Source organism: Alnus glutinosa, chromosome 9 (genome assembly GCF_958979055.1).
Source record: "Alnus glutinosa chromosome 9, dhAlnGlut1.1, whole genome shotgun sequence".
Taxonomy (NCBI): domain Eukaryota; kingdom Viridiplantae; phylum Streptophyta; class Magnoliopsida; order Fagales; family Betulaceae; genus Alnus; species Alnus glutinosa.
This window is the reverse complement of record NC_084894.1, coordinates 27,312,098-27,327,339: the sequence shown is the minus strand read 5'-3', so window position 1 is coordinate 27,327,339 and position 15,242 is coordinate 27,312,098. Positions and strand designations below refer to the sequence as shown.

At 37.1% G+C, this 15,242-nt stretch overlaps 3 protein-coding genes across 3 annotated transcripts; 1 reads left to right on the top strand and 2 right to left on the bottom strand.

Annotated features, from left to right (window-relative positions):
* Window positions 1-168: 168 nt before the first annotated feature.
* Window positions 169-796, top strand: LOC133876944 (uncharacterized). Its single transcript, XM_062315166.1, has 3 exons — window positions 169-174; window positions 270-408; window positions 500-796. Exons 1-3 carry the CDS (start codon window positions 169-171, stop codon window positions 724-726), a joined length of 372 nt encoding a protein of 123 aa, XP_062171150.1. The 3' UTR covers window positions 727-796.
* Window positions 797-1,529: 733 nt separating this feature from the next.
* LOC133876673 (INCREASED PETAL GROWTH ANISOTROPY 1-like protein 1) lies at window positions 1,530-4,056 on the bottom strand. The gene is made up of 5 exons (XM_062314929.1): window positions 3,364-4,056; window positions 2,957-3,273; window positions 2,753-2,864; window positions 1,862-1,993; window positions 1,530-1,793 (listed from the first exon to the last, which is right to left on the bottom strand). The coding sequence occupies exons 1-5, from the start codon at window positions 3,970-3,972 to the stop codon at window positions 1,716-1,718; spliced, it is 1,248 nt and encodes a 415-aa protein (XP_062170913.1). The 5' UTR covers window positions 3,973-4,056; the 3' UTR covers window positions 1,530-1,715.
* A 3,868-nt stretch (window positions 4,057-7,924) lies between these two features.
* LOC133878397 (pyruvate decarboxylase 2-like) lies at window positions 7,925-11,212 on the bottom strand. Its single transcript, XM_062316947.1, has 6 exons — window positions 10,579-11,212; window positions 10,216-10,379; window positions 9,328-9,981; window positions 9,112-9,229; window positions 8,359-8,547; window positions 7,925-8,275 (listed from the first exon to the last, which is right to left on the bottom strand). The coding sequence occupies exons 1-6, from the start codon at window positions 11,107-11,109 to the stop codon at window positions 8,105-8,107; spliced, it is 1,827 nt and encodes a 608-aa protein (XP_062172931.1). The 5' UTR covers window positions 11,110-11,212; the 3' UTR covers window positions 7,925-8,104.
* Between the last annotated feature and the right edge of the window lie 4,030 nt (window positions 11,213-15,242).

The window sequence follows — 15,242 nt, the reverse complement described above, 5'->3', positions numbered from 1 at the left end:
TTTCTGTTGATCATAATTTTTGACCCCACCAAACACCCAAAAATGCCGAAAATAATTGCACGAAACATTTTGCGCCAAAAGAAAGATAGCATAAATTAAAACTGTAATGAAAAAAAAAAAAAAAACATGAAAAAAGAAGAAGCGGAGATCCTTATGGGCTCGTTAACCATGGTGGCCAGGCATTGGTTTAAAATCCATTGAAGCCCGATTCACGTGGATCACACCTCCAATTGCGCTCCGTTTCAGTACCCGGCCCAGTTAAATCGTAGGGTTTGCACATAAATAACGTAAAGCCACCATCAATTCATTCGTGTAAAGCTACCTTCGTTTTTCCGCGCCTGTGCAGAGTTTCGACCCGATCGAAGGAGGCTAGGGTTTATCTCTCACTTTACCACCATGCGAGCCAAGGTAGAGAAAAAATCAACAGTTAGAGTCTCTTTATTGGTTACAATGATTTTCACAGCGCTTGATCACAATGGGAATTCTATTTTTTTTGCAGTGGAAGAAGAAGAGGATGAGGAGGCTGAAGAGGAAGCGCCGAAAGATGAGGCAGAGATCCAAGTAGAAGCAGAGCAGCAGTGGGCTCGATCGAGCTCTTACGACGTCGTCTCTGGGTCTTACTCGGTTATGGCTGCCGTCTATGTTTTGTTACTTAGATCGTTTAGGTCCGCTTTTGAAACATTTGGTAGCGTTTTGCTTAGTTATTTCACTGTTTTGAGCGTTTAATTTTGTTTTATGAGATGTGGATAATGTGAATCTACTGAATTGGTCAAGTTAATCTATCATCTTTGGGTTTGATGGGTATTGTTTCTGTGAATGCGATTGATTGAATATCTGATTGTTTGAATGCGATTGTCTTATATTGATGCAACTGGGTGTTTCTATTATGGGCATGAACTGGAAAAAGAATTAGAATACAGAAAGCCCGTGTCTGCTATGTTCGTGGTGCAGTTTGCGCAAGGCTGTTATAGTTTTATGCTTGTGATTTGGGTTAGAATTGTGTTCATTATGTTGTCTGCTATAATTTTGGCATATCTAATTGCTAGAACACGTATTGCACTGGTGTTGGGCTGTACTACTTTGTATGTTAAGGTTAGGATCTAAGTAAACTTGAATGGGCTAGCATAGGTTTTCATGGGTAGTCTTCAAACACTCCTGATGTCTATCTTAGGATCTAAATAAAATGTGATTCTGTGTATAAGAATGTGAAATGGGGTATTAAGCTTTGCATAATGGGTTGTCCAAGAACAACGTTTTCCTCCAAACTGGGTTGGAGGAATTTTCTCCACCCCAATCTATTTAGCTTGTGATTCTCACATGCACCCTTGAACTGACATGTGGGATTACAGTTTAGAGGAAAACTTTGTTCTTGTCAAACCATGTAGGACACTTGGACACATTGGGCTTGCATGTTTATTATAATTGGGTCTTGGCAGCCAAAGAAGGAATGGCTCTTGTTTGTTTGGGTCATTAGTGAATAGATCCCATCTAATATGGATGGTAATAGCTGTGCAGGTATAATAAATGCACTACACAGTTAGGAAGTATTGGCTTCATATTCAATGAAACTTACCTTTGTCAAAAATATATTCAAAAATATGCAAACGATGAACTACTTATGTAGTTTTTAGGACACTTAACATGTTGGTGCACTGATACCACAACTTGTCAATGTCCATATTCTAACATGTGCAAGGTTTTCAGCGGCAACACAATCAATTGTCAGTACCCAAGCCAACTTTCTTTAGCTTTTCAAATGCTTGTATGGTATCTGCATCAAAGCCGCCTGCAAACTGAAGGTTTTGGTGTTTAGTATGACAGATTTTAGAAAGTAGTGTTAATCGTTTTGTGTTCATTTTACCTGGTGTACTCGATATGCATATCGAACTCCCTGAAGCATAAGATTCTCTTCGCATGAGCATTCATCAGACTGCAGTTCTTTAGTAATCCTTTTCATGTGTTCCTTTGCGAGCCTCAGGGAACGTAATTTCATCTGCTAAACAATAGAAAAATTAGGATTTGCAGTTATTGAAAATGGAGAGCAGTTGTTTCCTAGAATATGGGGAACTTATGGGCTGATTTGGGACTCAGGTAGATTATTGGAATGAAGATAGAGGTTTCTTCATGGCTGCCTTGTACCAATTTTGATGCATCTCGCAAATCTAATACAAAATTTGTGAGTTAGGATTGAATAATTTGACCCGTTTAATTAAATGGGTTGAATTATGGTAGACCTAGTTTTATACTTATGTTTCAACAATACTAGAATCTGACGCGCAATATTTAGGGCCGATAATTTTGTATGACCTGCAAACACAACACAAACCTAATAGGAAATTAGTAAAGTTAAAGATTGAATAGGTCTAACCTGTTTAATAAAACGGGATGGGTTAGAGTTGATCTATATGGTCGTATACACGTCTCGACACAATTTGAACCTAATACGCAAATGCGAATTGCAATTCCTAGTATTTTTAGCTTGATGAACCCAAATATTTCTAGCCTGATCATCAAGCTATGTAGTTTCAACATCTTTTGACGTAATCACTTAAAGAAGTTTATCAAGTGGCCACTATGGTTTCCTATTTATCTTGCGGATGGACCATCTAAGGTTTGTACCAAAGTGTTGAAAAAGATACCGCTTTAATTTGCAATTTGGGGGTGCTTGTCAAAGTTTTTTTTATTGGTAAGCCGTTGTTTTATCTTGAACCTTAAGTTCTGGAGTAAAGATGATCAGCTGTGTGCTTCCTACCTTACCAATTAGGCCTGTGTCCAGCATCCATTCGCAAGGGATCTGGAGATCTCTGTACCTCTTGCTTGTGCTTTCCCTCATCCTCTCTATATTGTCAATGCTCTGCTCCAACCTGTAAATTGGAATATGGGAGATCATGTAATTTAATCTAACAGTCTAGAATGAAAGAATCGAGTTCTTATATATTAGTTTATACATGCTCGCCTGTCTTGCAATGCTTGAATTCTTCTTAGAGCCTGGGTTAAAGGCTCTTTGGGGTTGTCCTCAAAACTTGAAACTTCAGACTCAAGACTCTTTAGATCTCGGTAGGTGAAAGCAGCTTCCCGCAGTGCATCTGCTTTTCGTTCTGGCCATTGTGGGAAATGCTTCAGTACTGCTCTTTCATCTACCAATGAAGATAATTCCCCGTCTAGCCATTTCACAAATGCCTCCACTTCTGCAATATCTTTATAGGCGGCAGACTCCACCTCTTTGATCAAGAACTTGATGAATTCTCCTCGTCTTTCGACGTCTGATTTTATCTGTCCATGAATTTACATGGTGTCAGCAGAGGGTTTTTGTTTTTGTTTTCTGATAACTAAATGTGAAGAGTGGGCTGTAACCATACTTACAGCTGAAAGATATGCCGACCGGTTTTCAATTTCTCCAATCATGTTCTTCGTAAATGCAACTACTGGAGTTCCTGCAGGATTGCTTCTGTTCTCCTTGTGGGCATCTCTCCTAGTTAGCGAACGGTACAACTCCATCACCTCCGGCACCCGGCGCACCGCTCTTGCCCCAACTAGCGATTTTGATGGTGGTGGCGGTGGCGGCGGCGGCGGTGCCGGTGCCCGTGCCGGTGCTGGTGGAGCTTTACTTACTTTCACTTCTTTGGGCAAAGAGGGAGTGACTGAACTAGGCCTTGGTGGTGGGTTCGGTATCTTCATTGGTTTTTCCACGGTTGATTCTGGGAAATCTGTTCTGGTTACTCCTGGAGATGCATCTGTATAGTTGCTATCCAGGGAGAGCTGAAACTTTTTCCAGAGCATCGTCTTCCTCTCATTGTTGTGTGCTCTGAGGGAGCTTATTTGCGCTTTTAGACGGCTTACTTCCTGCTTTAGCTCCTGGTTTTCTTTCTCCAATGAAACAACTTTTGCCAGAGAGACTCCAAGTTCTTTCTTGAGCAGGTTGATCTCTGGTTCATCATCCTCTTCAGGCATTCTCTCGTGCTCTGCTTTCATCGGATGACACAACGACAAGCACAGCAGTTGCACCGAAAGGTTCGATCGATCTTTTCCCTTTTATGTATGATCTTGCTTTTGAAATAAGGTTGTCATATTTTACCTAAGCCTCAGGAGTGATGTTCAAGAAAATGCCCTTGGATAGTCTAGCAATGGCGCTTTGGGGCATACAGTGTACACTAATCTAGGCAAGGATGCTTTCGACATTTGTGAATTTTTGGTCCGTTGAATATGGAGAATTGTTTTAGGTGAGAGATTACTTTGGCTTGCTAGCATGTGATAATTTCTTTAGGAAATCAAGTTAGGTACAACATTAAATTCTTGTTGTACTTGATAAAATAAAAAATAAAAAGAAAAACTTATTTTGTTGTTTGAGCGGTATTAGGGTATTGCAATGCAATTTTTACTACAATTATCTTACAAACTAAAGTGATAGTTCACGCGACACTTATCACGTTATCCACTAAATAATTAAATTTACTAGTCACATTTTTTTTTTTGGTTTTTTTTTTGTTAAATGCTAAAGACCCCATTATACTCCCTAACGTGGTAATGCAATGTGACACTCTAACACCTCCCTCAAAAAAATTTATTGTTGAGGCAATGCGACATGGCACTACCACATCAACCAAAAAAAATTTCTCTAGCTTCTCCCATGGACAGTTCTCCCCCTAAAAAAAACCGAATTTCTTGAGAGTGGTGCAACTACCCTCTGAGTCATAGGGAGTGGTTGCGACCACCCCCGACCACCAGACCGTGTGGTCGGGGGTGGCGAGAACCAAGAGATGGGAAGGGCAATTTTTTTTTTGTCTGGCGTGTGCTACGTCAGGGAGTAGAATCTGAGTGTCCGTATCATTACTCATTTTTTCACCCATACACATAACATGATACACGTGGACTATCAAGTAAGTTTGTAAGAAAATTATAGTAGAAGCTATAATATCTCAAGAATTTTCCTTTGTCCTTCCTTTTTCTTTTTAATGTGTTTTATTATCAATTGAAATCTTGGTACAAACTCATAAGCCTAGTTGCTTCATATTTTACACGAGTCTTTGAAAAGATGGCCCGATCGAATGGCAAATGAAATATGACTACTGATTGCAATCTTCCAACTTCCCTCGTATGAAACTCTCAATTCCTCGTAGCCCAAGTGTCAATCCTACACTGGAACGTTAAAATCATTAGGTCAAACTAGTTTATATTTCTAATATCGTAGGCCTACTATGGGAATCGATCTATTCTTTGCGTGTGAAGCAATGGAGAAAAAAAAAATGAAAAGGGGACTGGGAAATGAGTTATATTGAAGGATGCTGACAGTGAAAAGTTAAAGAAAAAGTAAAAGCATTGATCATTACAGCCCACCGTATTCCAGAATGAGATCCTCCTGATATATACTCGCTATTTTTTTGATCTTTTTTTTTTTTTTTTTTTATTATTATTAGTTTATAACTGTGTGTAAAGCTGACAATTTTTTACACGACCAGCGAAACCAATAAGAATTCAACACGAAATTAGCTGTCCTCTGCGCACGTGTTGTTATATCAGTAATTGAAGATGCGTGAAACTCCCGACTTGTGTCTTGTATGCACAAGAACTGAACTGGACGGACACAAACCAAAGCAGTAACTAGTAAGCATGGACGTTACTGCTACCTTTTACACGACAAGTTTAATGGTGGTATTGGTGGGATTACATTAAGAAAATATGTTGAGGAGGCTAATTATGCGAGTGTGGTAGGAGAAAATAAGTTGATGGCGAAATTTTGCTTTCTGTGGTAGTTGAATCTGAGACATAATATTCCAGCAGCACTATAATTGTGATGAAGAAGATTAAACCAATTACAATGAGAGGTTGCACAATGACCCTCAACCATAGGGTCTAGAGAGAACTAGCTAGATCTATCTTTACATCCTCGAAGGATGACAGGATTATATTCTTACCAATTCTCAAAGACAAAAAGCAAAAGAGTACCTTAAATGCAGCAGTGGCTGATACAGGTTTGGGATTTGGCCTTTACTTTCCTTGGGGGCCCCTGGTCATGTCCATCTTTCTAGCCCTAAATATGACTTCCCTATTGGCAAGGGAACCTTGTAGAGTTGTAGGGTGATAGGTTAACAACTTGCTGACGGCTCAAAATCTTATAATCACTACAATCCCGTTATAAAATGGTGTGACAGTTCACGTAGCATTGCTATATCAATCACACCCAAAATTTAATTGTTTAGTGATTGGTGTAGTAAGTGACACGTGAACCTACAAACTGAATTGGTATTTCATGTGGTACTGCCGCATCAGCCACACTAAAATTTAGTTATACGCTTAGGGTAAGTGTCATGTAGACTGCCAAGTTAATGTTGAGAGCAAATAATTTTAGGATTTTTAATCAAAGAAAAATGCATCATTGTCGTAGCGAGACAAAGAAAAAGTGAGTGATGAGAAAAAATTGTGGTAGGTTTTCTATATAGAGTAATACTCTTTACACCTATTTATTACCGATTGACGTGCTGTGTTTCAAATAGCTCACGTTAGAAGCCACTTAAAGTACACAACATCAACCGGTGTAAAATGGGTATGAAGAGTAGTATTACTTTTCCATATATGATTGAGATCTATGCCCCGAGATGAAGGGAAATATTGTCTATCACACTTTAATCAAAGAATAATCATAATCATACTAGTCTTGGGGGGTCGTTTTCCTTTTGAAGTTTCAACAATGCAAGGCTGTGATATTTATTGAGGTTGTTGCCGTCCATGCAGAACCTTGCCTAGTTCTTTGACCAGTCTAAATTTCAAGGATCTTTAGCGAACTGTCCTTAATTATAAGAGTGCAAATTTTGGCATTCCCCACATGTTTCCTGCCCAATATGGCAGCAAAAGAAGTACAAAGAAAATGAAAGCTTGAATATAAAGTATATTTTCATGTAGTCTGTGCAGAACAGAGAGAATTTATTTCTATATACAGGGGCAGAGGGAAGGGGGTTCCAGAGGGGGCTAATTAATGGGTTCTGGATGCCCAATTGTGTGCTAGGAAGTTCAAGTGCTTACATTGGACTCCAACATAGCAGACTAATATTCCACCACCCTTATCTGCACCTCTATGCAGAAGGCTAAAGCCTCTTTTTGTTGGCTGCAGGTAGAATTGACAATTTTTGACAATACTTACGAACTCAACATAAATCCAACATGAAATTAAAAGGTTGAGGTTGGAAATTCTGATCCGTTTAATTAAATCAGTCGGGTTAGGGTTAACTTAGATAGTCTTATACTTGTGATTCGATACGACCTGAACCCGACACTCGAACACGAACTATCACCCCTAGCTGCAGGTCAAGAAAAGACTTTCACCTCACTATCTTTCTCTCGAATCCAAGGAAGAGAAAAATTAAGGTATTCACATTGTTGTTATTAGGGTAACTGGAGACATTTTCTTTTACCTATCTTTGGCAGGGCCTGGTGAAAAACTTGACTCCATATGGCCATGAGAACTTGGCCCCGCAGGATAACAGAACTTGGAGTTATTGATCCATTACTACAGGAAAGCCTGCAGATATATATAAAATAGTTTGAACTTCGTAAGCCTGCTTATTCTAGGAGTGGCAATTCATGTTTGCCTATTGGATTTGAGTTGTGTCGAGGTATGAGTATATAAGATTATGTAGGCCAATCTTAATAAGATCCATTTAATTAAACAAGTCAGATCCTCAATCCTAACTCGCTAATTTCATGTTAAGTTTGTATCAGATTCGCGAGTCGTGTTAAAAATTGTCTGTCATACTCGAGTCTCATGACAATCTCAAATGTAACTCTGTCTAGTCGAGAACTGCTATTTTTTTTCCAACATCTTGTGGTTAAATTCTCAACACAGACTGAATAAAAGAATGGAGATCAGTTTCACACAGAACACATGCAAACTGTTCCCACACAGAATATTGAAACGGCTCAAAAAAGGGTATAGAATGAACAGCAAAGTATCTCATGCATTCAGCTGGAATGTTTCATAAAAAATCCTTAACCAACAATAAAATGAGAACTCAACTCATATTAAGAAAGTCATTTAAGGCAAAACGCTAAGATATCTGACATGCTCTTATTCTAAGTTCATACTTAAGACAATTAAGCTGGAAGAGCTCTCTCATTGAGGATTTGGTGGGCGGCTATTGGCTGAAGAGACCCTAGACCCCCATTCAAGCAACTCTTTGCTGGTATCATCCTTGTGTACAATCACTTCTATGAAGCAGAAGCAGTCTTTCTTCTCCCCTGTAGCTGTTTCAATTGCCTCAATTAGCTCCTCTTCGCAATGAACCTGATGATCATGAGTAAAAGATTGTCAGATCAAGCTACTAATTAGCCCAAACTTTTAAGCAATATTGCAAACACATAACTGACCTTTGTTGTCCAGCACTTTCCTTGCCCATTGTGGATTGAATCCACTAACCCAGTGTAGTTCCAGTTCTTGATCACGTTGTACGGGCCATCATGGATCTCAACTTCAATGGTGTATCCACCATTGTTTATGAGGAAGATGATGCTCTTTTGCCCACAACGTAACATCGTTGAGACATCTTGTGCAGTCATCTGCCAGCCCAAAAACATCGTCAGTTTAATTTGGAACCAATCAACAACATCATCATTAATTAAGCTGCTGAGAGTCTGATGATCAAGACATCTGCTTGAGGATTACATATGAAGTGTCTGTTTGGAAACGCGATTTTTAAAAATGCAGTTAAACATTTGGTAAAATCGCAAGATTGTAATTTCGTAGACAAAAAGTGCGATTTTAAACCAAATCGTAGAAAATGAATCACTTGGAATTATGATTTGAAAACACAGAAAATTTATCTTTTCAAATCGTAGGCAATATAGTGTTTTTTTTAGAACGCAGAATTGTAAAATGCTAAACTGTGATTTTAAAGACCAAACTGCGATTTTGCCAAACGTTTAACTGGGTTTTTAAAAATCATTTTTTCAAATTGCACACTTTAAAATTACTATTTTTAAATCGTATTTTTTAAAATTACAAATTCAAACGAACCCTAAAATCGCAAGTTTTAAAAAACTCACCATGGTGAAATAAAACCACAGATTTTTCTAAGCAATCTTTTAAAAACGAACTCTCAAACCATACAAAACTGTGCTAACCTGGAAGCTCCCATCACCAATGCAAGCGATGACACGCTTATTTGGTACCGACTGAGCATAGCCGAGGGTTGCACCAACAGACCACCCGATCGAGCCATATTGCATCTGGAATTCATATCTGCAACACCAACTTTTGACTTTTCATGTTCCTAAATTTTGACAAACACAAAAACAAGGTTTTTTTTTTTTGAAAATGCTAGAGTTTTTGTTGCTTACCCACATCCTTGAGGCAACTTCAGTTTCTGGCAGTTAAACCAGGAATCTCCTGTCTCAGCAATCACGGCAGTGTCGCTTGAGAGCATGTTCTGTATATGCTTAAAGAGAACATTGACCCTCAATGGCTCGTTAGGCTCACATTTAAGAGGAAGCCCGTCGGGGATGTAGATGCGGTGGTAATTTTCATAAGCAGTCGTGTTGCGGCTGAGCCTTTTCGCGAGTGCCTGAAGGAAGTCCTTCATTAGGATACACCCGAAAGCAGGGCCATTGGCGACTATCACGCGATCAGGCTGTACAATGATTGCCTTCTCCTTCTTGAGGAGGAGGGAGTAGCCGACAGAGCTGTAGTCGTTAAAGATTGGCCCGGCAAAAAGGTATGCGTCAGCAGATTCAACAATCTCAGCACAGAAGCCAGTGCTCACTGCGCCCCAATATGTCCCAATGAAGTGGGGGTGGTTCTCCGGCAGCAACCCTTTTGCTGATGGCATGACAGAAAGGGCATAGCCACAAGCATCAGCCAGTTCAACAAAGGCGTCACAAGCCTTTGCAACTCGGAGTTTTGGCCCGCCCACCATCACGGGCTTCACCGCCTTGTTCAAAAAGGCTGCTGTTGCCTCTACGGCGGCTTCTAGCCCCATCTTGTTGCTCATCAATCTGTATCAAGAAATCCAATAAAACCCAAAATCAAAATTCTATCCATATATTCGAGAGAAATGTTATTCAGTAAAATGTTATACGACTCTCATTCATTTGATTCAAATACTAATTTTTACTGCAACATCATCATAGTTATATTGCAGTTAATAATAGCCTACTAAATAGCATTACTTTATATTTAATTCTCAAGACCAAGAAACAGTTTGGGAGGAATATAGCAGAAGGAATGACCTGGGTGTCAGAGAAAATGGAATGGGCTCCCTGCTGAAAGTTGGATGAGGGATGGCAGGCAAATTGCAACTGATACTGATATAGACAGGCTTGCTTTCTTTCAAAGCAGTTGATATGGCTGTATCAATCAGTTCGTGCGCCTCGTCCAAGTTATTCACTACAGCCTAAAAATACAGAATATAACAATCACCACATTGCCAAAACAACATGGTAATTTTATCAATCAAGAATTCAGAAACAACAAATCTCAACTTTGACATTCAAATTGTACTAAAACAAAACTATTTTGCATCAGTTCAATACTTTTAATCCAAAAGTATGTTGCAAATATTCAAGGAAGGTCGATAAGTAAGTCTTGCTCACCTGAAAGCAAGTAACAGGCTTGAAGCATTGAAGTTCTTGGCTGAAATCCGGTAATCCAATGGTATGGTGAAGAATTCGGTTTGTGCCAAAATCGTTCGTATTTGGCCCTCCAACAATACAGATAACGGGAAGGTTCTCACTGTAAGCCCCAGCAATGGCGTTGAGAACGCTGAGGCCGCCCACAGTGAAGGTGACAACGCATGCGCCAACCCCACGAGCCCTGGCGTAGCCATCAGCAGCATAGCCAGCGTTGAGTTCATTGCAGCACCCGATGTTGTTGAGACCAGGCTCAGCAATGAGGTGGTCGAGAAGAGTAAGGTTGAAGTCACCCGGCACGGAGAACACATCGCTGACGCCGATCTGGACAAGCCGGTGGGCGAGGTGGCGGCCGAGCGTGGCGTCGGGGGATGATGCAATGGCAGGAGGAGTAGGGTGAGAGCTTTGGATTGAGGTTGTGCCATTCTGGGGAGGGCTGCCCACGTCGCTGTTGCAGGGTTTGCATGAGTCTAGCATTCCCATTGCGGTTTCCATATGCGAAACAAGAACACAAGAAGCAAAAACAGAGGTTTAGAGCAGAGGTTTTAGAGGGAGAGAGATGGGATTTTTGATGCCAAGTAGAGAAGGAAGTGACCATATTTATACGTGTGGTTAAGCGTTAAACCAGGCAAGTCGATCTCTATGGGGGTTTCTTGGGGAGGACGCATAAGCCAATTATGGTATTGAAGTGGGGTTCAAGGCATTTACAAGGCCGATTTTGATTCTGTGTGCATGCTCTATATATGTTGCACTGATGATACTTGCTTTAATCTCTTAGATTTTTTTTTATTTTATTTTTTTTCTGTGTCGTCCACATCGATGTTTGCAATTGTTTCGTATCCCTTGTCTGTTCATTAATATCTTTTTTTTTTTTTTTTTTTTTTTTTTTTTTTCTCATATTCACAAGTAACCCGTGAGATTAATTTCAGTTACTTTTCTCCATATATATATATATATATATATATATATATATATATATATATATATATATATATATATATATATATATATATATATATATATATATATATATATATATCTATTTGCTGGCAACCCTTATACAGAATGCATGCACGGGATTCAACCCTAGAATTTGACAAAACATAAGAAAGAGAGAAATGGTGACGGGCAAGCCACGACGGATCAGGTTGATTTGGCCACCTCAAATTAATAGCCATTTTCAGAGTGATTAAAGAGGATGATTCGGCCACTTCTAATAGCCTCTCATATTATGGCTTGCACGACATTCATTTTCTCTCTTTTATATGTTGTCATGTTTTGGACTATTCATTTAAAATGAACGCCCAGATTAGATATTGCAAAGATCTTAATCCTTAATGTGTCTCCATATTGTTTGCATGGTATAAAAATGTTTTAATTTGGCTTTTTTATTATCTTTCCATTTTATTCTTCTAATCCCGGTAGAATTTTTTATTAACCTTTTCTTTCCCTTCTAAACTATTATTTTAAGAAAAGATATATGTAAAGGATGTAATTTACATTACTGCTCTTGCACTTCTTAGTTTTTACAAAGGATTCCTGGAGCCGCTTATAAGAGGCCCATGGGTTCTACCAAAGAAGTCCGACCTCCCTGCATGTGATAACTGATGGCAATGATACTTTTGCTGCATGCTGTTTGGATCGGAATTAATGGTATTAATAAATGGAGCTACTTGCTTAAAGTTTGTAATTGAAGGGAGAGCATATGGGAAATTGATTAGGGCATTATATACTATGTTTCCGCATAAAAAAAAAAAAAAGAAAGAAAGAAAAAAGAAAAAGGAGTGATAGCTAGAACTAGGGGTTTGCAACTTGTGTTGGTGTATCATGTTTGGCTCGTGTTAAAACTGGAGTATAAGATTATATAGGTCAACCCTAATCGGCTAACTGGACTCATTTAATTAAATGGATGACACCCCTCAAACCTAATTCACTAATTTCGTGTCGGGTTTGAATCGTATCGAGACATGTATACAGTGTATAAGACTAGCTATATAGATAAACCTTAACTCAATCCATTTATTTAAATAGGTTAGACTCCTAAGTCCTAACTTTCTAATTTTGTGTTGGGTTTATGTCGGGTTTGCGAGTCGTGTAAAAATTTTTGTTAACCTAGCTAGAATTGTTCTTCATTTTTTGCATAAGTTTAACACTGCAAGTTGTATGTAAAACATTGAGTGAGTTAAAATACGGGCTCCAATTGTTAACATTTTTGTCTTTCGTTTTCTCATCTCAAAACAAAAATATTAACAAACAATCCAAATACAAAACACTCCTAAAGGCTAAAACAAAAAACAGTTTTCACTTATGTCCCATCAAAACATTCTTTTAAAGAAAAAATGAAAAAAAATACATATAATTAACCTCGTCAAACTACCAATTATGTCAATGTCCCCCCCCTAAACTACCCACAAATGTTATGTCCCCCCTAATTGACAAAAATATCATTCATAATTTTTTTAAAAAAAAAATTATTAAAAAAATATAAAATAACAATAAATTATACCAAAAAAAAAACTGTTTTTATTATTATTATTTTTATAATAATAATTTTCAGTTATTTTTTCGTTTGTTTTATATTATTTTATTTTTTTGTTCTTTTTTTTTTTTTTTTTATATAAATTTTTTTTTTTTTTTTTTTTTTTTATTTATTTTTTATTTTTTTTTTTTTTTTTTTTTTTTTTTTTTTTTTTTTTTTTTTTTTATTTATAAGGACATTTTTGTCTTATTGAAAAAAAATTAAGGTCATTTTTGTCTCTTTTTTTTTTTTTTTTTTTTTTTTTTTTTTTTTAAATGTGGACATTGACAAAAATGGCAGTTTATAGGCGACATTGACAATTGAATAGTAATTCGAGGAAAATATATGTACTTTTTCCAAGAAAAAATTATAACCACACCTCAAAACACATTAACAAACAGGAGCCACCATTTTCACTAGAGACCATTTAGTGTTTTGGACCCATGGGTTCAATCAATATTGATATAAATTTTTGGAGAGCAAAACACTTGAGTCTTCTAATTAAACTTTGATATAAGAAATATGTTAGACATACAACTCTTTTATAACTTGCTGACACGTGTCGGTACGTGATTGAAAAATGTTAAAAAAAAATTAATAATTAATATGACTTTAATTATATTCTGACACATGTCAACAAATTATAAAAGAGTTGAAGATTTAATGTTACTCATGATATAAAATATTTGACATTAACTAAATTCAAATGACTTTAATCCTATTTTGACACGTGTCAACAAATTATAAAATAGTTGAAAATATAATGTTACGCATGATATAAAATATCTGACATCAAATAAATTCAAAAAGCTTAAGTTATGCCTTTTCGACTCAACAATAATATATAGTAGCCTTTTTTAAAAAAAAATAAAAAAATAAAATAAAAGTAAAACCAAGTACACTTTTCATGCCCCACTATAAAGATGCACCATTCCTGAGTCTGAGTTCCATACCAAAAGCCAAGCGAGGAAATGGAGTGCAAATAAAGCTATCCTCATCTAGATATAATTCAGTAATTGTTAAAAAAATAGTTTTAAAATTTAATATATATATATATAAAATTCGTGGTTTGTGAATGTTTAAAATAGAAGGTTTCTAAAAAGCCTAAAAGAGAAATTAAAGTATGTATTTATAAAATGCAATTCATACTAAGCATTTGCTTTAAAGTAATACTAAAGTGTGTACACTTGTGTGTATGTTTTAGAACGGTGTAAAGTACTGGATACACGTGCGTGTGCGTGTGCGTGTGCGTGGCAATGGATTGTAGGGCACTAATGACGCCTTGATGGTGCACTTGGCATAAAGCTTTAGAGCTCGAAGCGATCAGATCATGGCCATTAATTTTAGGACGGTTATGATCATACGATCTGATGAATTGATCTAAATCATATGATACTTGATTGAATTTACTTGACTATTAGTAAAGTCAACTATAAGATTAAATTAAGTTTGATCTAATGGTTGGGATTAAATAGTTGTCACTAAAAATTACGATCTAACGGTAATAATCAAATAACCATTAATAATAATTTTAATATAACTGTCAAGATTAAGTGTGTTAATATCTGATGGTCAAATTTTAATGACTGTTAAATTTGTAGTTATTTACTATTAATTACAAAATTACATGTATGTTAGTGAACATACATTAAAACTGCTAATGTGACACTATAAATAGTCCAATGCAGACCAATTTAAGATACAAAAAAGTTATTTCTTCTGTCTCTCTCTTGCTCGTATAAGAACTCTGAGGCTGTTTTGGTTTCGATTCATTTTGTGCAAAACACAACCAAACTATTGAGGACTTCTGAGCTCTAGGCTCCATTGTATCATGGATAAATATTTGTTGTGAGCTTGTAAACCAATGCATACTAATTTGTCAGAATTGATGGGGACAAATAATTTCTTAAGAAAAGCAATTCAATAACACACCTTAGGAGCATTTTATTTTCTATTCTTACTATAATTAGCTTTTATAACAATAATACAACAAAAGAGGAATCCTTATCCTCATGTTACAACTCATGAAGCCCGGTTGCATTATATATTACTTAAAACTATCATTATGGGACTGCCTCACTTCTGTTTCCAGCCTTATAAGAATCAGGGA